This window comes from Actinia tenebrosa, unplaced genomic scaffold, assembly GCF_029948245.1.
Source record: "Actinia tenebrosa isolate PJP-AT-01 unplaced genomic scaffold, QUT_ActTen_1.0 PGA_scaffold5__44_contigs__length_20552954, whole genome shotgun sequence".
NCBI classification, from domain to species: Eukaryota; Metazoa; Cnidaria; class Anthozoa; order Actiniaria; family Actiniidae; genus Actinia; species Actinia tenebrosa.
In genome coordinates this window covers 19,355,254-19,371,758 of record NW_028292582.1, presented here as the reverse complement: position 1 = coordinate 19,371,758, position 16,505 = coordinate 19,355,254, and the positions used below count along the sequence as shown (strand labels likewise).

Sequence of the window (16,505 nt, the reverse complement as noted above, 5' to 3'; positions counted from 1 at the left end):
GAAGAAAAAAATGAATATTTGTGAAAAAAAAGTTTCTTTTAACTTGGTTGAATAGAAATATTGATGAAAACAAACTTGTTCTTGTATTGATATCAAACTACTGGACATTTGTCAAGACATATTTTTGATTTTCAATGGATTTGTTTGAATATTTGTTGAGTAAAACACAAATCAACTTTCAATCAACTACAAAAATAAAACTACAAGAATTTCTTTATTATTCAATAAAATATGATATTATTTACAAAAACAGATTATATTCTACTCGTTTATTATGGTTTCATTCAATATTCTCTACATATATGAGTTTTATTGATCTAAATATACAAGTTAACACCAGGGATCTGTTGTTGTCTTAGAGACAGTTTACATTCACTTGTTATGTTATTATTACCCTGTAAGTATAACACTTTTAGACGACAATCATCACGTATTAATACTGAACACAGACACTGAGCACCAACATCTGTTATCTTATTAACACCTAGGTATAGGTCTGTTATCTTAGTACGAGGCAACATGTCACATATTATTTTAACACATTCATCGTCTAAATTACAAGCAAACAGCCACAGTACATCAACAGTAGAAATACGAACAAGAGAATTACACAACATTCTGATCCCTGATGCTGATAAAGATGACCCACCAATGAACAATGTATTAACAATGAATGACTGTGTAAATGTTGAATGTTGTTTAGTTTGTTCTTCGTTGATTAAATTCACTATATCTAATAAATAACTTATGTACAAACAATCGATATCAGTTATTTCACTAAATCCAATCCTCCCAATCCTATCACAGTATCTGTGTTTAAGGTTATTTATTACTCTGGTAGAAAATCCATCGTCTTTGTACTCGTACAGACAGGATAAAGTTAGCAGTTCATTCCTCTTATCGTCTTCATTCCTTGGTTTGATATTTTCTATCAACTTTTCCATCATTTTTTCATCTTTTTCTCTTGAAAACATTCCCGCCATGAACATGAATGTCACATCGCTCGTTTTCTTTTTCTCTGGAATTTGTTTTTTCTCTACAAACAAAAAAGCACAGAGAAATTCTTGAATCGTTAAGTGGGTGAACGTAAATTCAAGTGGTGGTTTATCGATTGGAGATTTTTTAACGCCAGGACAACAGTCAAGTAATCCACTCGCTTTCAGGTTTGTTATTTCTTCATCGTTAAGATTGAATTTTTTCATATCATTTTCGTCGAAAACATATTTATCTTCCATCATTAAATTCACTGCTAGTTCAGCTAGTTTGTGTAATATTTCTTGTACTTTAGATTCTTCCATTTTTTCGTATTTGGAAGAGGAATGTTTCTTGATGAATACTTTGATTACTTCAAGATAAAGTTCTGTTCTTGTGACGGGTAGTTTTTCAGTGGTTTTTGATTCAGTCATGTGCCACTTAATGCAGTAGCACATTAGAAAACACATCACAGGAATGTGACCAAAACTTAAAAGAATTTCATTCGTTTTGATGTGATCAAGTGCTTTTTTCTTCATGCTTTCGTTCTCTTTGAAATATTTTTCGATGTATTCTAGCACTTGAAGTGAAGAAAATCCTTGAATGTCACATCTCACATCAAAGACAATTTCTTCAATTTCGTTGAATTCCTCGGCTTCGCCAGGCCTCGAGGATATTAGGACCTTTGCACCGTTTAACATCTTGCCTTTAATGATTTTGGCAATCAAAGCAGGAACAGGTATTTTTTCATCAGGGTCGTTTGGGTATCTTGTCTCAAAGTCCCCGGTGATTTTCTCTCGATGCGATTTATACTCATCATATCCATCGAGGATAATAAATATCTTCTCAGGATTGTCAATCATGTACTGCATTAATGGCTCGTCTATCACCGAGTGCTCATTCAGTAGGGAGGACAGCATTAAGACATCACGTAAGTTGAGCCTTTTTTGTTCTGGAAAAACAAGTTGACGGAATGTCAACAGGAACACAAACTGAAAATCGGGTACTTTGGCATTTTCCTGACCTTCCTCAAACAATCGGTTATGCGACCAATCCCGTACCAGCTTACGACAAAAAAGGGATTTTCCAATTCCTGCTTTGCCCGTCAACAAGATAGATTTAGGATTGGTCGTGCAAGAAGCTGTGGACTGCTGATCATCATTTTCTGGGCAAACAAACATTTCTGAACAGTTCACGAGTTTTTTACTACTTGCTTGAATTTCATCCAATTGCCTCCTGCCAAATCTCTTTTCTTTGGGTTCCTCGAAGTGTTTTGGACCGCGTTGGATAGTCACACTCGTAAAGATGTCATCGGTTCTAATTTTCTTGTCTTCTTCCTTTGACAACAGGAAATCGGTTTGTTGTTTAATGGATGACTTCAGTTTTTCTGTATATTCTGAAAATCAAAACACAACAATTTAACACCCAAAAGACAGGAAGAAAAGGTAAGAATAAAATATCTCAGTTTTTTTTCAACTCAGGACTGATTAGAACTATGGGTATCTTACAGTCTTTTTGTATTTTATATCTATTTATCCATCTATTGCTCTATTATTTTAACCATTTATCTATCCATTTATCTATTGGTGTTTATCTACCAATCTCTTTATTTTTTCTGCAAGTCACAAAGATAGTACTGTTTATAGGTTTTGTTTATCTTTTGTTTGTTCGTTTGTTTGTTTTAGTTATTGCTTGGTATATTAATGTAACTATTTATCTATTTTCATGATATGAGGTTCTAAGTCTTTAAAATATTATTTTATGCATTCATTAAAGATCTAAGGATTCTAATGGACAACGAGAGTGAATGTAACAGCATAAAGATACCACGCACCATGTATTTATTCATTCAATGTAATAGCCATTCAAGGCATTCATTTATTTATGTTTTTGATGCGTTCATTTATTTAGGCATTGATTTTTGAGATAGGATCTTCGCTTCACCTTCATTTCTTTTTGATTGTCGGTTCATGTATTTAATAATTTATATATATATATTTACATATGAATGCACTCAAATTTATGCATACATTTACTCTTCCTTAAATTAATGCATAAATTAATGTATTTATCCTTGCACTTATTTATGTATAAATTCGTTCATCTATTTTTTACCAGCAATCATTTATGCATTCATTTATTCATTTATAGATTCATTTTTTAGGATGAATTTTAATGCTTTCATTCATTCAATGCATTCATTCATTATTCACTGATGTATTCATTTATGCAAATTATCATGTATTTATATATTCATTCATTAATACATTCATTGATCTGAAACATTGACGTAGAAATGACGTCACTGCAAAAAAGAGATGTCATGAAGCTTGGGAAAATTGACCAGCGAAAAATAGAAACATGCCCGCGATTGCAATAAAAATATTAAACTCATGAAGTATTGTGTCACAAAAGCTTATTAGCAACGTTTTCCCCCCTTCCTTTGGTGGCCTGGAAATTCGTAATTGTAAAAGGAAAGGTGAAACAGTTTTGCAAATTTCTCAACTCTGATTGGTTAATATCTTTTCTCAGATCAGCTGGCTATTCATTCATTCATTCATTTATGCATTCATTCACTTTTTAGGACGAATTGTAATGCATTCATTCATTTATGTTTTCATTCATTCATTCATCAATTTATGCATTCATTCATTTACGCAGTCATTCATTTATGCATATGTATATTTATTGGTATAATATGCCAGGATGTTTTATGTACAGATGATAACCATCAGCCATTTTAGGCTCATAAATCTATGTGCCTATGCCAACTTTTGTGTAAGGCTAAGAGTAAAAAAACGACATGGAAAGAGATTCTAACCATACTTGGCCTTTTTTATGTACTTATGTAAACATGGCCTGATTTTAAAAAAAACCTTTTAACTAAGCAACCTTTTACGCTATTTGAGTTGGAGAAATGGATGGGATAATTGAATGGAAAGCAGTTGGAAAGCTTTTAAATCTTAGATGAATAAACCCCTTTTTCACTCCAAGTATTATCTGGATTTCATGATCTACACTGTAATGTTTTGCTAGTTTATCCATTTATTCATCATTGCATTTATTAATTTTTTATGCATTTATTCATTATCCACTCATTCATTCATTCCTTTATGTATTCGCTCATTTATTTATGCATTCATTCATTCATTAGTGCATTCATTCATTTTTTGTACTCATTAATATATTCATCTGTTCACTTATATATTCATTCATTCAATTTTTTTATGCATTCATTCTGTATTCATCTATACATCTCTACACTATATGCCAGATGAGTAATTTATTTATGTAAATGAACATGTACAAAAGTGAAACATACCTTTAGCATGATCCATCTCTCTGTCGTCACTAGTCGTTCTTGGTATTTTGCTTTGGGCATCTTCCTCTTAAAACACAAAAACATACAAAATGAATGGTTTTGCTCATTTGGGAATGTCACATTTGCTATTGTGTGTAAGAATATATGACATGTTTGTGTGAAATTTAATGCTGATTCCAAAAATGAAAAGAAAAATGGGGTGTCCCGAGGTTGTTTTCGAGATAATCAGAATTTAATGGATGCCTACGCGTGAGCTTTTGGAGCAAAAATTGCACCATCAGAAGTGATCAGAAAAAAATTAAGATTCATAAGATAATAGTCATTTTCAGACTATGATTGCATGAATCACAGCTAGTCCATGGATATTTTTGACAAAAAGACAAAGAAATACATTGATTCGTCACATTTTGTCGTTTCAGTGCTCTTAAAAAATCTCACAAAGTCAAACAAAAATCCCTACAAAAATCTATTTTTTCATGTATTAGAAAAATTATTTTTTTCTAAAATGTTGACATAACCTAGATTTTTAGAAGTTTATTCAAATAAGCTATTAAAAAATAGAGAGTTCCGTGCATAATTTGAGGGTTTTGCCCTGTTGAAGCTCAAAACACATATGGTCTTGTAGATTTTTCAGCGGTTTTTGAGCGCGCGCACATCGTGGGCTCAAATCGTGGGCTCAAAAGTAGGCAGTCGCCTTATGTTTAATTACTGTTAACCTTTGTGGGGCCTGCTCTTGGTTTAAAATTATCTTGTATGTATCGTTACAGTTAAGTTTAACAAACTATATACCATTTTAAAACCTGCCAACCAGAAAATATGGTAAAAAATATAATAGCATATAGTGTGGTTGCTATGGCAACACACTAGTGTCCAGGCCCCTAACAACAATTTTAGACTTTGGGTGATTACTTTATTTTTTTTTTTAACTTGAGCAAGAAATTGTTTTACTAAATTGTTTTTCCTACGACCATAACAGATATTTTAACCTAGCCTTCATTTGATACCATCTCTCATATTTCAAAAACCTGCACAATGCCCAAAACCGCCCGTAAAAAAACGGATGTTACTTAAAAAATTCCACCAACAATTATGAGCAAGCTAACCTGAATGCCAGTCTAGATTCTTTACTACTAAACAGAAAAAATGTTACAAATTCTAACAAAAAATCCTTGAAATGTTTTTGAAAAACAAAAATCACTATTTTTGAAGTCTTTTTCAAAGCCAAAAATCAAAATCACTCTTTATCATTGAATCATTTTTACTTCAATGTTATGTTTAAACTCAAAAATAATGCTTAAAGTTTGAGAATCTGACTTTTGATTTTAGACCTTACTTTGCCATCAATTCTTTCTACAACAGCTAGCAACGGTCATTTTTCTGGAGGTACTTTGTCGACACTCCATTCCTCACTCGTCTGCATCACAATGCATCAAGGGAAATCCTTTCAAATTTTAGCATGGAGTCATCCCTTCCTCATCTTTTTATTTTTATTTTTTTAATACTTGTCAAGCCACTAGGTCTTACCAACGAAATATCTGCCTCACAGCATTCTCCATGAGTCAAATATTTGAGAAAAGGCAAAGTAGGTCCTGGTCGTCCAACTATTTACGAGCTTAAAGGATAATAAGCCTCAAGCAATATGATGTTTTACCCCTGTCTCTAGACCATAATCCTTTTCATACTGCTTTTGTTCTTTAATTATGACTATTGTTCCTGTATTCTCTAAGGAATCAAAAATTTTAACATGAAAGAATTTTAAAAACTATTATGGTCTAGAGACGGGGGTAAAACGTCATCTCGCTTCAGGCTTATTTGCACCAAAAATTCTCAAATGTACCGAGTACATGAATGAGCAAACTTTTGGCAATAAAATCTCTTGTATAATCTTAGTTCTGCTAGATCATGCTGATTTAAGCTGTTCTAGGGCTTTATGATGCCCTCCAGCACTCAATAGATGGACAGAATGGCTCTGAAAATCTTCATTTTTCAAAATACCTCCAAATTAAGCAGCCGTTGCTTTATACAACAAATGTTTCTTCACTGGAATATCACACCACTGGTGAACTTTGTAACTCATTTGCATCCAAACATCTTAGTAAGTGACACATTTGCATATGCAGACCCCTCACAATTCTATGCTTTGCATATTCAGGAGTTAAAAATGATAATCTCAATCAAAACTCCAAATTTGGTTTTGCTAGGGCTTGGAGGACGATTAGGTCCAGAAAAACACTCAAAAACTTCAAAAATGCCCAGGAGTCAAAGGGTTAAACACTGGTGGGTTTTTAAGTTTAGTGTTTTTTCATTTCCAATTGTGAGAGATATGGTGTGAGGTATGCACTTGTTTCATAAAACGTTGTTGGTCAGAGATCTGACCTACATAACACCTATTTTTAAAATGATTGTCGGTCGGCGATCTGAAATTGGCAATTTGAAATTATGGAAAATTTTTTTTTCGCTGAAATTGAAGGAAATTCCAAATCAAAGGTCAAGCTACATATTCCAATCTAAATTGAAACTATGTTGTTTTACTGTGAGTGTATCACAATTTGCAGTATGTTACATCTCAGATTTCAGATCTCCAACTCCAACGTCTTTTGAAATAGTTGAAACCTGTGCCAAGGAGAATAAGGGAGTGTGACAGGCACCCTGGGAACCTTTGGATCTGTTGATTCAAAGGCTTTGTTGCATTGGGCCTCAGCCATAATGTATTCTTTTCTTTTAAAAGTTACATAAGTGAGGCAAAGTGGTCAATACAATGCAAAGTCTCAAATCAACATCTGCCATTCTAACATTAGGCTTACCTGTAACAAACTTGCCTTCCTTTAACAAAATTGGATGGAATATTTTATCTCCATTGGGGCTATCATTACTGCCAAGAACACCAACAACTACATTCTTTCCTTCTTTGCTTACATTACTCTGCTCTGTGTCAATATGACTTGTTCCAGCCTCTGCTCTATCACCGCTTGATTGCCTTTCATCTGAAATGAATTAGTAAATTTCTTATCTTCTTGAAATGCAAATTATATATATTTTTGTTTGCTGAGACACTAGAAAAGACTCAAAAGCATAATTTAAACACTGCTGAACATTGGTTAATATAAATTATGCAAACTTTGTTTAAAGAAAATTTTAAGAAGTCTCACCTAAAAACCCATCTTTGAATAAAGCAGGATACATGTCACCATTACTATTCATGGACAGTACACCAACAATCTTATAATTATATCTTGGAATACCAAGAATGTGGTGTGAATACTCCTTAATAATCACTGGTGCACCTTTAGCTCTCTTCACATCAAAGTCTTCTTTGCTTACATTACTCAGCTTGTATGATCCTCTTTGGTATTCAAACTGCAGCTCTATTTTATTTTCACCTTCAAACACACATGCAGTCAGTTTCTTGTGTTCATTTATCTCTTTCTCAGTAAGAACTTTATATCGTAGAGAATACTTCTCCTCCCCTTCAAACACAACGGTGTTAACATCTGCTTGTTTATGACTTTCAATACTCTTTACTTTCACTGGATCCTTCTGCTTGGGTTTTGGCTTCCATCGATGAACCACAATTTCATCCAAATGTGCATCTATACCATCTGGGAAGATACTAGGACTTGTTATGAGAACTATATCTTCTTTCTCTGGTATGTATATCTTCGTAGCAAACCCAAGTTCATTGACTTCTTTTGTATCTTTATTTATTGTTTCTAATCTAACTAAAGCTTTCTTATGTTTGTCTTCCAGAAAGAGAGCCATTTTGATGAACTGCCTGTTGAAGGAAAAAATAAAACATCTTACATACATGTTGAACATTAAAGTGGAATTTATGGGGATATGGGTCTTTAAAATAATTCCTCAATGGAGTAGTGGGGGGGGGGGGGGGGGGGGGGGAAGGTATGGATAATTTCTGGAACTACAAAAATCTTAATCTGTTAGGTCTTAAATATGATGTATCTTTTAAGTACGATGCCTATTATTGTGCACATGCACACATGGTGACCCCTTCTTTTCTAGCCAAAATTTAACAACCCTCTGATAGATTAAAACAATTCACAGTCATTTTTAAAAAAATTATTGATTCTCAATTAGTAGGCACCATCCTTTACAATAATTCATGAAACACTTCAAAATTGTTTATCATTTCAAATCACTATTGGTAGCATCCTTCAATCCATAATAAAAATGTTTCACAACTTCATTGACCTCCAATTGTAAAAATAATCTTTTTTCTCATAAGTTTGACATTTTACATGCTCATGATGTTCATAAATATAATACTAGATCTGAACATAATATAAGGAAATCTGTAGCATGTCATAAGTGGGGACTCTGGACCTCAGTTAAATTTGCCAGTAATGACTGTATGTCCTCAATGATAAAATACGTGAAGCTAAGGATATTTCTACTTTTAAGAATTTTATTAGAAACGTTTTGTCTTAGATTCTTTTCATATTTAGTGCTTATGTCACTATTCACTTGTATAATTTTAAAATCTTATTTGAGCTTCACAATGATTAATAGTATTATTTAACTTATTGTTTGGGGATGTGTAGAGGGAGGAGTATTTTAGTATTGTATTTTTTTTAAAATAAATATTGTTTTAAATATATATATTATATATTCATATATGTTTTATAGTCCTATATTTTAACTTATCCTTCTTAATATAGTTATCTTGTATTAGAGTGCGTGAAACACTAGTTACTAAATAGTACAAAATAGTGCTAATTAAACAATAGAAAACAATTGAATTTGCATGAATTTGCATGTTATATTGTTTGCACTCTAGTCTTTTCATTAGTATATATTCACAGGACCCTAACACGCTTGTGGATTAGGCTTTCCTGAATAAACATTGATCATTACATTCTGAACTCAGTTCAAGTTCTTTGTCATCAGCTGTCAATCAAAACTGTTCATCTATGTAACATAAGATGGTCGCGTGACCTCTACAGTCTCGTGATCTGTCCACACACCTTCGCATCTCTTAGGTATTGTATTATTCTACAACAGTTGTAGATCTTAGCACTAAATTCGTCAAAAAAATACGGCAAACTGGAAACCAAATGTTTGTGAAGCCATCGGGTACCAAGAATATCACAGATTCAAGAAAAATGTTCAATAAAAACATTATAGAATAATTGAAAATCACCAAAGCTTGATTAGCTGAGGACACTACGACATACAGGATCGTCAAGAAAATCAAATAAATATATGAGAAAAAAAGATTAAAATACGATACTAAATTAAGAAATTATACACCTAGACGTTTGATAAATGGGTTGGTGTTTCAAATAAACCATTCGTACGATTCTGTCTGAGTTAAGGAAGAAAAGAAAACTTTGGAAACTTTGACAAGACAGCCAACACCCATATTTACAACATCCTTCGATCGATGATCAAAACTGTTCACTAACAGACGATATCAACCCAGCTAAACTGCTTGGAATCCAAATTCTTACTTCATTATCCTACCAGCATTATCCTATCTGGATATTTTGATCAAATGAGGTTTTTACAGTCTTTCAAATCACACAGTTACAAGTTTAACTCTTCCATGATCAAAGCTGTGTATTGTAGAACCTTACAGTAAATCTTATCTAGAATATACTAAGAGATCTACTATATCACACGTAACTAATGTATTTATGCACTGATTGATACAAATTAACACGTATAACTTACTTCAAATGCGATGAAAAGAGTACAAGAACAACGAGTGACCAAACGTTTGCTTCGCTTTTAATTTACCAGACAAACAGGAAATGCAAATCAAGCAGAAGGACTGGTACAAGCAGGGGTTGGTCAGGGGGGGAGGAAACACTAAAATGTTGCTAACACCTTTCAAAACCTTATTTAGAAAGATAATCTAAACCCGCCTAGCCCCCAGCTTCTATGCCATTTTTAATCGAAATTGATTTGTAGAAATATTTTCTTATTTTTCTCTTCATAAGCCAGTGAAGTAAACGTTTTCAGAGCGTAGCTCCTTCACCAGACATGAATAATAAATGACGAGCAAACAGTAAATCACGTGCACATATTTGCATCAAGACAGAATGTCATGCCTGTTCTACAATTAAACGTTTGTTCATAAACGTCCTTCCCGTCCACTGAATGGGATATTTTCAATTCTCACAAGAATAAAAACAGTTACCCTCCAAATGTCTTGTCACCATAATCCTTTCAATCGCTGGTTGTAAAAACTCTGCTTTACTGTTCACACGATAGCCAGCATCAGATCTTAATAATAAATAATAATAATAATAATAATGTATTAATATAGCGCGTGTTCCATCTGGATATGTAGACAGGCGCTTTACAAAATCAAACATTATGACTAAAAAGAAAAGATCATATATACATATTTACAGCTAAGATTAATAAAGCAAAAAAAAAAAAAAAAAAAAAAAAAAAAAAACTATAAAGAACTATTATTACAAATATCTAAAATTGAGTTGAAAAATAAGTTCCATGTTAATAGTCAACAAAAAAATGCACGCTTAAAGAGGTATGTCTTAACTAGGCTTTTAAATTCATTTATACTGTCATTGTTTCTTACAGGAGGTGGCAATCGGTTCCATAGAACTGGCGCAGCAACCATGAACGCACAATCTCCCAGTGTCGAGTAAGACCGTGATGAAAAATACTGAAGTGTTAGACCTTCGTTTGATCTTAAATTATAACGTTTATGCTGCTTTTGTACAATAAGTTCTTGAATGTACAATGGAGCAAGTCCATGTAGAGCCTTAAATGCAAGTGCGATAATATAGGTGTTATATGGGAATATCTAGACACACCAACGACGAGACGAGCAGAAGCATTTTGGACTCTTTGAAGTCGTTTGAGAGTAGACTCAGATAGGCCGAATAACAAGCTGTTGCAATAATCCATAATCTTTGTATATTTACTGTAAAGCTTCCATCAACTGTCCTTCAAGGCTGCTTGTAAAAGTTTTGACAAACTTGAAGTCCTTCACTTGTCTCTCTTCTCCTGGGTGCATCTCAGCTACGTGCTTTGTAAACGCATTCCTAATATCCCCCTACGTATACACTCGCCATGCTCCTTTGTCCTGATATAGACCCCTTGCAGCACTTTGGAATGCAGCTCAATCTGGGGGACACAACAATAGGTTACAATAGGCCCTTTGCAGCTAGTGGTCACGTGCTTGGATACCGCTTAGCAACACAAAACTGGAGAGCAAGCCTTCCAGTAAACAAAAGTTGTAATAGGTCAAGCACGCGTGGTTTTATACGATAGTTTCATCGTTCAAAACGCTTAATCCTTTTGCCCTATCTACAAACACAGTAAGATAATCTTAAATTCTCTCCTTTGGACTCGATTTTTGGTTCGAAGTAACGATATTCTTCGCGTTATCGCGAAAAAATTGTCACCGCCGGCCCGCTCGACGGCTGAAAAACATGGCGACTTCGCAAGGTATGTACTTCAAAACTCTCCTTTTTTTTGGTTTCTTTTCAATTATTGGACTTCTAAAATCTCTAAAATAACAGTTTAGATTGTGAATGGTGATCGATTGTAATTGGACGGCATTTTAATGGACGATTTGTTTATTTTTTGTGAGAGTGATTCCACGTCTAAAGTCAAGACTAACCCATGTTTACATATATTCGCTGTAGATGTTAGAACTCCCGACGAGCCATCACATACCAAGAAAAATTCTTCGTACCATTGTTGTGTTCCCTTGTGTAACGGAGATTCTCGATATCATCCTGATTTAAAGTTTCACCGCTTACCAGGCCGTGCAAGGGATGAGCAATTGAAAAAGGAATGGCTGGTGAAGATACGAAGAGATGTGGGCCCACACTTCAAGGTATATAGGAATCTAACAATATCAATGCACAATACGAATTGCCTGTGGATCTTTAAAAAACTGTAATGAAGATAAAAATAGTTGAATACAGTTACATTGTTATTAAAAGGACATTTGATTTATAATAGGTTAACAAAAGTACCAGAGTGTGCTCAAAACACTTCACTGAGGAAGATTACAATCCTCCCACTGATTCTGGACGTCAGTTGCTAAAAAGAGAAGCTGTACCATCAATCTTTGACTGGTCAACCAAATCCAAAGCAAGAAGAAAGATAATTCGACAAGTAGATAGGTAATGAATATCACATATTTCTACTTCAATACATTTCATTTAGACTTGACTGATGGAATTGTACTTGATGTTTATTTTGGTTTAAACCAAAATAATTTTATAATTTTAATAATTTAGTCTTTTATAATTTTTTATTTAGTGTGAACTGAGTGTGAACTGAGTGTCATCATAATTTCAAAACCTTTTTACAGAGACACTCAGACAGATGAAAGTGATGACAATGAAGATAATAGTCCCAGCACTTCTACAACCTTCAGCATGGATGACCTACAAGCACAAGTCCAGTCACTCAGAGCACAGTTCCAAGATGCACAAAAGCAACTTGAACAAAGTAGAAATGAAACTGCAGCTGCCCTCACTGAAATAAAAAGGGTTAAAGTTGAAGCTGCAAAAGAAATTGAGGACATTAAGAGGCAAGCTGCAGAACAATTAGCACTTAATAAATTTGGGCTTGAGAGATTTGGCACAGACAATGAGATCATAAGATTTTATACAGGTTTCCCATCCTATTTACATATTCAGTTCTTTTTTAAGTTTTTGCAGCCATGTGCTGCACAAATGACATATTGTTATGCCTCTGGAGAAAGAGAAAGTAGACCAGACTCAAGAAATATGCTTCTTGTGGATGAATTGTTTATGTTTTGTGTACGCCTCAAACTAGGTCTATTCGGACAGGATTTAGCTCATAGGTTCCGAATACATAAATCGTCAGTTTGCAGGAAATTGATCACATGGACTAATTTTTTGTATTTTCTTCTTGGTAGTCAAGTGATCTGGCCTTCAAGGCAAGATGTTGATAGGTTTATGCCAGAAGGTTTTAAAAAGCTTTATGCAAGCACACGTGTCATTTTAGATTGTACAGAGATTTTTGTTCAAACACCTACCTCCCTACTACTTCAGTCGCAGCTTTATTCTAGTTATAAGAGTAATACTACACTCAAGGGTTTGATAGGCATTACCCCTAATGGAGCTATTAGCTTCGTTTCTAGCCTTTACACAGGGGGGATTAGTGATAAGGAAATCACAAGGTGCAGCGGCATTCTAGATTTGTTAGAACCTGGTGATTCAGTCATGGCAGACAAAGGGTTTGACATTGAAGATTTACTTAGGGAGAAGCGGGTAGAGTTAAATATTCCTCCGTTTCTTGAAAGTCAGGAACAATTCTCTGCCGCAGATGTTCAAAAAACAAAGACACTAGCAAGTCTTAGAATTCATGTCGAGAGGGCAATAAGAAGAGTCAAAGAGTACCACTTTTTTGATTCAGATGTGCCATTGTCCACTTTAGGTTCAGTCAATCAGTTATATACTGTAGCCTGCCTCCTTACAAATTTTCAAGGCCCACTTATTTTATCCAATGGTAATAATGAGGCATAGTGTCTGTAAGAAGTTGGTGAATGTATGATTAATGTGGCTTACATAACCCATTAGATAATCTTTAATGCAGGTTGGTTTATCATGTGTCTTGGATTGCTTTTTGTAACTATTTCAATTTGTTTGTAAATGAAAACTCAAAAAAAAAAACTAATGAACAAACACAAAATCTAAATAGCACAAATAAATATAATACTAATATGATATAAATATAATAAAAAATAAATTAAGAATTTAATTAAGATTTTTTTTTCTAATCTAAAATATCCTTCAATGTTTTTTCCTCAGTTTTTAAATTTCAGTTATTAGATTAACGGCCGTCGAGACTCTAGTCGGCAAACTGAGAGACATCAATCTTCGCGGGTCGAAACAACGACAATAGCAGTTCTACCCATCCACTGGCAGCAACAGGTGTACGACGACCTCATTCGCGACGAAGCTCTCGGTGTCATTGCCTTGAAGGCCAGATCACTTGACTACCAAGAAGAAAATACAAAAAATTAGTCCATGTGATCAATTTCCTGCAAACTGACGATTTATGTATTCGGAACCTATGAGCTAAATCCTGTCCGAATAGACCTAGTTTGAGGCGTACACAAAACATAAACAATTCATCCACAAGAAGCATATTTCTTGAGTCTGGTCTACTTTCTCTTTCTCCAGAGGCATAACAATATGTCATTTGTGCAGCACATGGCTGCAAAAACTTAAAAAAGAACTGAATATGTAAATAGGATGGGAAACCTGTATAAAATCTTATGATCTCATTGTCTGTGCCAAATCTCTCAAGCCCAAATTTATTAAGTGCTAATTGTTCTGCAGCTTGCCTCTTAATGTCCTCAATTTCTTTTGCAGCTTCAACTTTAACCCTTTTTATTTCAGTGAGGGCAGCTGCAGTTTCATTTCTACTTTGTTCAAGTTGCTTTTGTGCATCTTGGAACTGTGCTCTGAGTGACTGGACTTGTGCTTGTAGGTCATCCATGCTGAAGGTTGTAGAAGTGCTGGGACTATTATCTTCATTGTCATCACTTTCATCTGTCTGAGTGTCTCTGTAAAAAGGTTTTGAAATTATGATGACACTCAGTTCACACTCAGTTCACACTAAATAAAAAATTATAAAAGACTAAATTATTAAAATTATAAAATTATTTTGGTTTAAACCAAAATAAACATCAAGTACAATTCCATCAGTCAAGTCTAAATGAAATGTATTGAAGTAGAAATATGTGATATTCATTACCTATCTACTTGTCGAATTATCTTTCTTCTTGCTTTGGATTTGGTTGACCAGTCAAAGATTGATGGTACAGCTTCTCTTTTTAGCAACTGACGTCCAGAATCAGTGGGAGGATTGTAATCTTCCTCAGTGAAGTGTTTTGAGCACACTCTGGTACTTTTGTTAACCTATTATAAATCAAATGTCCTTTTAATAACAATGTAACTGTATTCAACTATTTTTATCTTCATTACAGTTTTTTAAAGATCCACAGGCAATTCGTATTGTGCATTGATATTGTTAGATTCCTATATACCTTGAAGTGTGGGCCCACATCTCTTCGTATCTTCACCAGCCATTCCTTTTTCAATTGCTCATCCCTTGCACGGCCTGGTAAGCGGTGAAACTTTAAATCAGGATGATATCGAGAATCTCCGTTACACAAGGGAACACAACAATGGTACGAAGAATTTTTCTTGGTATGTGATGGCTCGTCGGGAGTTCTAACATCTACAGCGAATATATGTAAACATGGGTTAGTCTTGACTTTAGACGTGGAATCACTCTCACAAAAAATAAACAAATCGTCCATTAAAATGCCGTCCAATTACAATCGATCACCATTCACAATCTAAACTGTTATTTTAGAGATTTTAGAAGTCCAATAATTGAAAAGAAACCAAAAAAAAGGAGAGTTTTGAAGTACATACCTTGCGAAGTCGCCATGTTTTTCAGCCGTCGAGCGGGCCGGCGGTGACAATTTTTTCGCGATAACGCGAAGAATATCGTTACTTCGAACCAAAAATCGAGTCCAAAGGAGAGAATTTAAGATTATCTTACTGTGTTTGTAGATAGGGCAAAAGGATTAAGCGTTTTGAACGATGAAACTATCGTATAAAACCACGCGTGCTTGACCTATTACAACTTTTGTTTACTGGAAGGCTTGCTCTCCAGTTTTGTGTTGCTAAGCGGTATCCAAGCACGTGACCACTAGCTGCAAAGGGCCTATTCCTAGGAGATTGGAATCCTTTTTTTTCATCCCCCAGATCGAGCTTCTTTGACGTATATAGATAGATGTCTATTGAGCTACTTTGACGTCACATACAAGGGGTCTATTGAGCTGCTTTGACGTCACATGCAAGGGGTCTATTGAGCTACTTTGACGTCACATACAAGGGGTCTATTGGGCTGCTTTGACGTCACATGCATTTTGCTGGATACCCTTATCGCCTCGTTTTGGTGAATTTTGACATTTTAAAATGTTTTTAAATCCTTATATATTGTCGAATTTAAAAAGGCCTTTCATTCCAAAGAGTTATATCTAGCAAAATAGTTTGCAATAATTATTGAAGAAATAGAAAACGCGCGCACGTGCTGTGTGCAGTCATGAAGCACGCGGGGGTTGGCAGAACACGAGAGAAGCGTTAGGAGAAGCACGATGCGTAGCGGAGTGCTTCTGGACACTTCTCGAGTGTTCTGCCAATCCCCAAGTGCTTTATAA

The 16,505-nt window shown here is 34.5% G+C and overlaps 3 protein-coding genes across 10 annotated transcripts; 1 reads left to right on the top strand and 2 right to left on the bottom strand.

The window, feature by feature from the left end:
- Positions 1-197: 197 nt before the first annotated feature.
- Positions 198-11,402, bottom strand: LOC116287390 (NACHT, LRR and PYD domains-containing protein 1b allele 4). 4 transcript variants are annotated; one of them, XM_089037510.1, is made up of 6 exons: positions 10,857-11,402; positions 9,983-10,537; positions 7,444-8,066; positions 7,099-7,278; positions 4,295-4,360; positions 198-2,368 (listed from the first exon to the last, which is right to left on the bottom strand). In XM_089037510.1, the coding sequence occupies exons 3-6, from the start codon at positions 8,051-8,053 to the stop codon at positions 318-320; spliced, it is 2,907 nt and encodes a 968-aa protein (XP_088893636.1). In that variant the 5' UTR covers positions 8,054-8,066; positions 9,983-10,537; positions 10,857-11,402; the 3' UTR covers positions 198-317. The 4 variants fall into 4 exon arrangements, with proteins under 4 accessions (XP_088893636.1, XP_088893638.1, XP_088893637.1 ...); XM_089037512.1 differs by having other exon boundaries at positions 10,452-10,537; XM_089037511.1 differs by lacking the exon at positions 10,857-11,402 and having other exon boundaries at positions 9,983-10,667.
- Positions 11,403-11,433: 31 nt separating this feature from the next.
- LOC148906810 (uncharacterized) lies at positions 11,434-14,008 on the top strand. 3 transcript variants are annotated; one of them, XM_089037506.1, is made up of 4 exons: positions 11,434-11,731; positions 12,052-12,125; positions 12,254-12,417; positions 12,609-14,008. In XM_089037506.1, the coding sequence occupies exons 1-4, from the start codon at positions 11,716-11,718 to the stop codon at positions 13,789-13,791; spliced, it is 1,437 nt and encodes a 478-aa protein (XP_088893632.1). In that variant the 5' UTR covers positions 11,434-11,715; the 3' UTR covers positions 13,792-14,008. The 3 variants fall into 3 exon arrangements, with proteins under 3 accessions (XP_088893632.1, XP_088893631.1, XP_088893630.1); XM_089037505.1 differs by having other exon boundaries at positions 11,932-12,125; positions 12,609-14,002; XM_089037504.1 differs by lacking the exon at positions 11,434-11,731 and having other exon boundaries at positions 11,740-12,125; positions 12,609-14,006.
- An 8-nt stretch (positions 14,009-14,016) lies between these two features.
- LOC148906809 (uncharacterized) lies at positions 14,017-16,005 on the bottom strand. 3 transcript variants are annotated; one of them, XM_089037508.1, is made up of 5 exons: positions 15,715-16,005; positions 15,321-15,514; positions 15,029-15,192; positions 14,616-14,837; positions 14,017-14,264 (listed from the first exon to the last, which is right to left on the bottom strand). In XM_089037508.1, the coding sequence occupies exons 1-5, from the start codon at positions 15,728-15,730 to the stop codon at positions 14,237-14,239; spliced, it is 624 nt and encodes a 207-aa protein (XP_088893634.1). In that variant the 5' UTR covers positions 15,731-16,005; the 3' UTR covers positions 14,017-14,236. The 3 variants fall into 3 exon arrangements, with proteins under 3 accessions (XP_088893634.1, XP_088893635.1, XP_088893633.1); XM_089037509.1 differs by having other exon boundaries at positions 15,321-15,394; XM_089037507.1 differs by lacking the exon at positions 15,715-16,005 and having other exon boundaries at positions 15,321-15,690.
- Between the last annotated feature and the right edge of the window lie 500 nt (positions 16,006-16,505).